The sequence below is a fragment of the Halyomorpha halys genome, unplaced genomic scaffold (genome assembly GCF_000696795.3).
Source record: "Halyomorpha halys isolate HHAL.00 unplaced genomic scaffold, Hhal_1.1 Scaffold598.1, whole genome shotgun sequence".
Classification (NCBI taxonomy): Eukaryota; Metazoa; Arthropoda; class Insecta; order Hemiptera; family Pentatomidae; genus Halyomorpha; species Halyomorpha halys.
Window position 1 is genome coordinate 399433 of NW_027105473.1, and position 2093 is coordinate 401525.

General features: G+C 26.5%; 1 protein-coding gene across 1 annotated transcript in view; it reads left to right on the plus strand.

Moving 5' to 3' along the window:
• btv (beethoven) overlaps window positions 1–2093 on the plus strand; it is a gene marked incomplete at its 3' end in the record, with an annotated part of 240143 nt that overhangs the window by 128400 nt on the left and 109650 nt on the right. Inside the window, 1 exon segment of the mRNA XM_067051518.1 lies at window positions 343–542. Coding sequence (XP_066907619.1) covers window positions 343–542 — 200 coding nt within the window.

The window sequence follows — 2093 nt, forward strand, 5'->3', positions numbered from 1 at the left end:
ATCATATATATCAGTTCAAGAATGACAAAGTTATGGGTAAAAATTGACAGAAAATCTGATGAATTGGTAACCTCCTTTTTTGCAGTTGGTTCATTAGATACAACCTATAAAATGTTTATTAGTAGATGAGATATATCTGAATGTTAAATGTGATTATTTCTGACCATATCATTAGCATATATAATACATGAACTAAGTACATTATTCATGAATTTATCCATATCTGTTTTGTTTTTTATCAATATTTGCTTGTTGTTATTTTTAAGAAATATTTTATTGAAATAAATTAACTTTTGTCACACTTAATGAAACTAATTTTATTTGAAATTGACAATTTTGTAGAAACAGAGATGACATTAGTTGTACAAGCTATTCAGTTAAATACTCTGTGTAAACTAACATTTGCTGATTGTGAACAGTTTATTGAACTCATCAAAGATACATTTATTGATGTAAAATTAATATCATCTGGTGATGAAATCTTGAAGCAAGCTCTCACTGAAGTATTTCATGAATTGCATCTTACTTACAATGAAAGACAGGTATTATTATAAATTCACATTATTTATGTTTCATGAATCTCAATACTTTTTATATTCTAACTTGTTTTATAATTGTGTAAAACAATAAAGTATTATAATATTTTATTAAGCAAAATGAGTTTAATAACTAGGTGCAACTGGATAAAGTTTTCGTATTAGTTTTAGAGTTTATTTCAGCTTAGATCTTGGGGCTACTCAATGGACCTGAAATGGGTTAGGCCTATCCCATTAAAATAAATAAATAACAGATATGGTACAAGTTTATTACAAAATAAAAAAATGAACCTTTTAGGAAAGAGTTGATTTTAGTGAAAAAATATTTGCTGCAATGTTTCAGGCATATATCAACCTTAAATGCATAATTATTATACGAGGAGAAGATGGTTGGGGGTGTGGTCAAAATGAAACACAAATAAGTTGATGTAACTTATTTAATTTTGCCAACGTTTCGGCTAGAGTTTCTAGGGCTAAGAACAGAACAAGATAACAACCAATGAGTATAGAAAATAAAATATAAACAGAATGACATAAAGTGAATAATTTTACAGAATGGAATTAATAAAATGAAGTGATGAGAGAAATGGAAAATATAATATATACATAGGTAATTGAATAAGTAGGTAAAATAACACAATTATGGAAATAAAATAAAAATGAAGTTATATAATGAAAAGAAGTAAGAATACATTAGTTATTAAACATAAATATGGATTTAGTTATATGTTAGTTAATATATTAAGAATATATTAGTTGTTAAACATAAATATATATTTAGTTATGTATTAGTTATTAAGAATATATTAGTTATTTTTACATCTTTGCATTATATGACTTCATTTTTATTTTATTTCCTTAATTATGTTATTTCACCTACTTATTCAATTACCTATGTATATATTTTATTTTCCACTTCTCTTATCACTTCATTTTATTAATTTCATTCTGTAAAATTATTCACTTTATGTCATTCTGTTTGTATTTTATTTTTTATTTTCTATACTCATTGGTTGTTATCTTGTTCTGTTCTTAGCCCTGATGAAGGCTAAAAACTCTAGCCGAAACGTTGGCACAATTAAATAAGTTACATCAACTTATTTGAGTTTCATTTTGACCGCACCCCCAACCATCTTCTCCTCGTACAAGTCATCTATGGTCAACTATCTCTCATAATTAAGCATAATTATTATTTTATACATCTTTTCTGTTTTTGAACTAGGCTGTTCACATGCATCCACATACACACAATTTTGTTAGACTTTGCTATTTGTACTCTGAGGACTATAAATCATGCATTTCTGATAAAAAAACCCAGATTCATTTTTTTTTTTATATATACTTTCTCCTACTGTATATTTCATGTATAGGTAAGTGAAAGCAAAAATTTGTTCGTCAATAGAATTCTAATTTTTGAGGAAGACATTGAGTCCAGTTAGATGAAACAAGGTACACTTTTCCAGCAATTTGGGAGGTATTCTGATACTGGTAGTGAACATTATGATACTTTTCTATTTTACAAGCCTAGGTGGTTTTTATAAATACAGTTTGTATGCA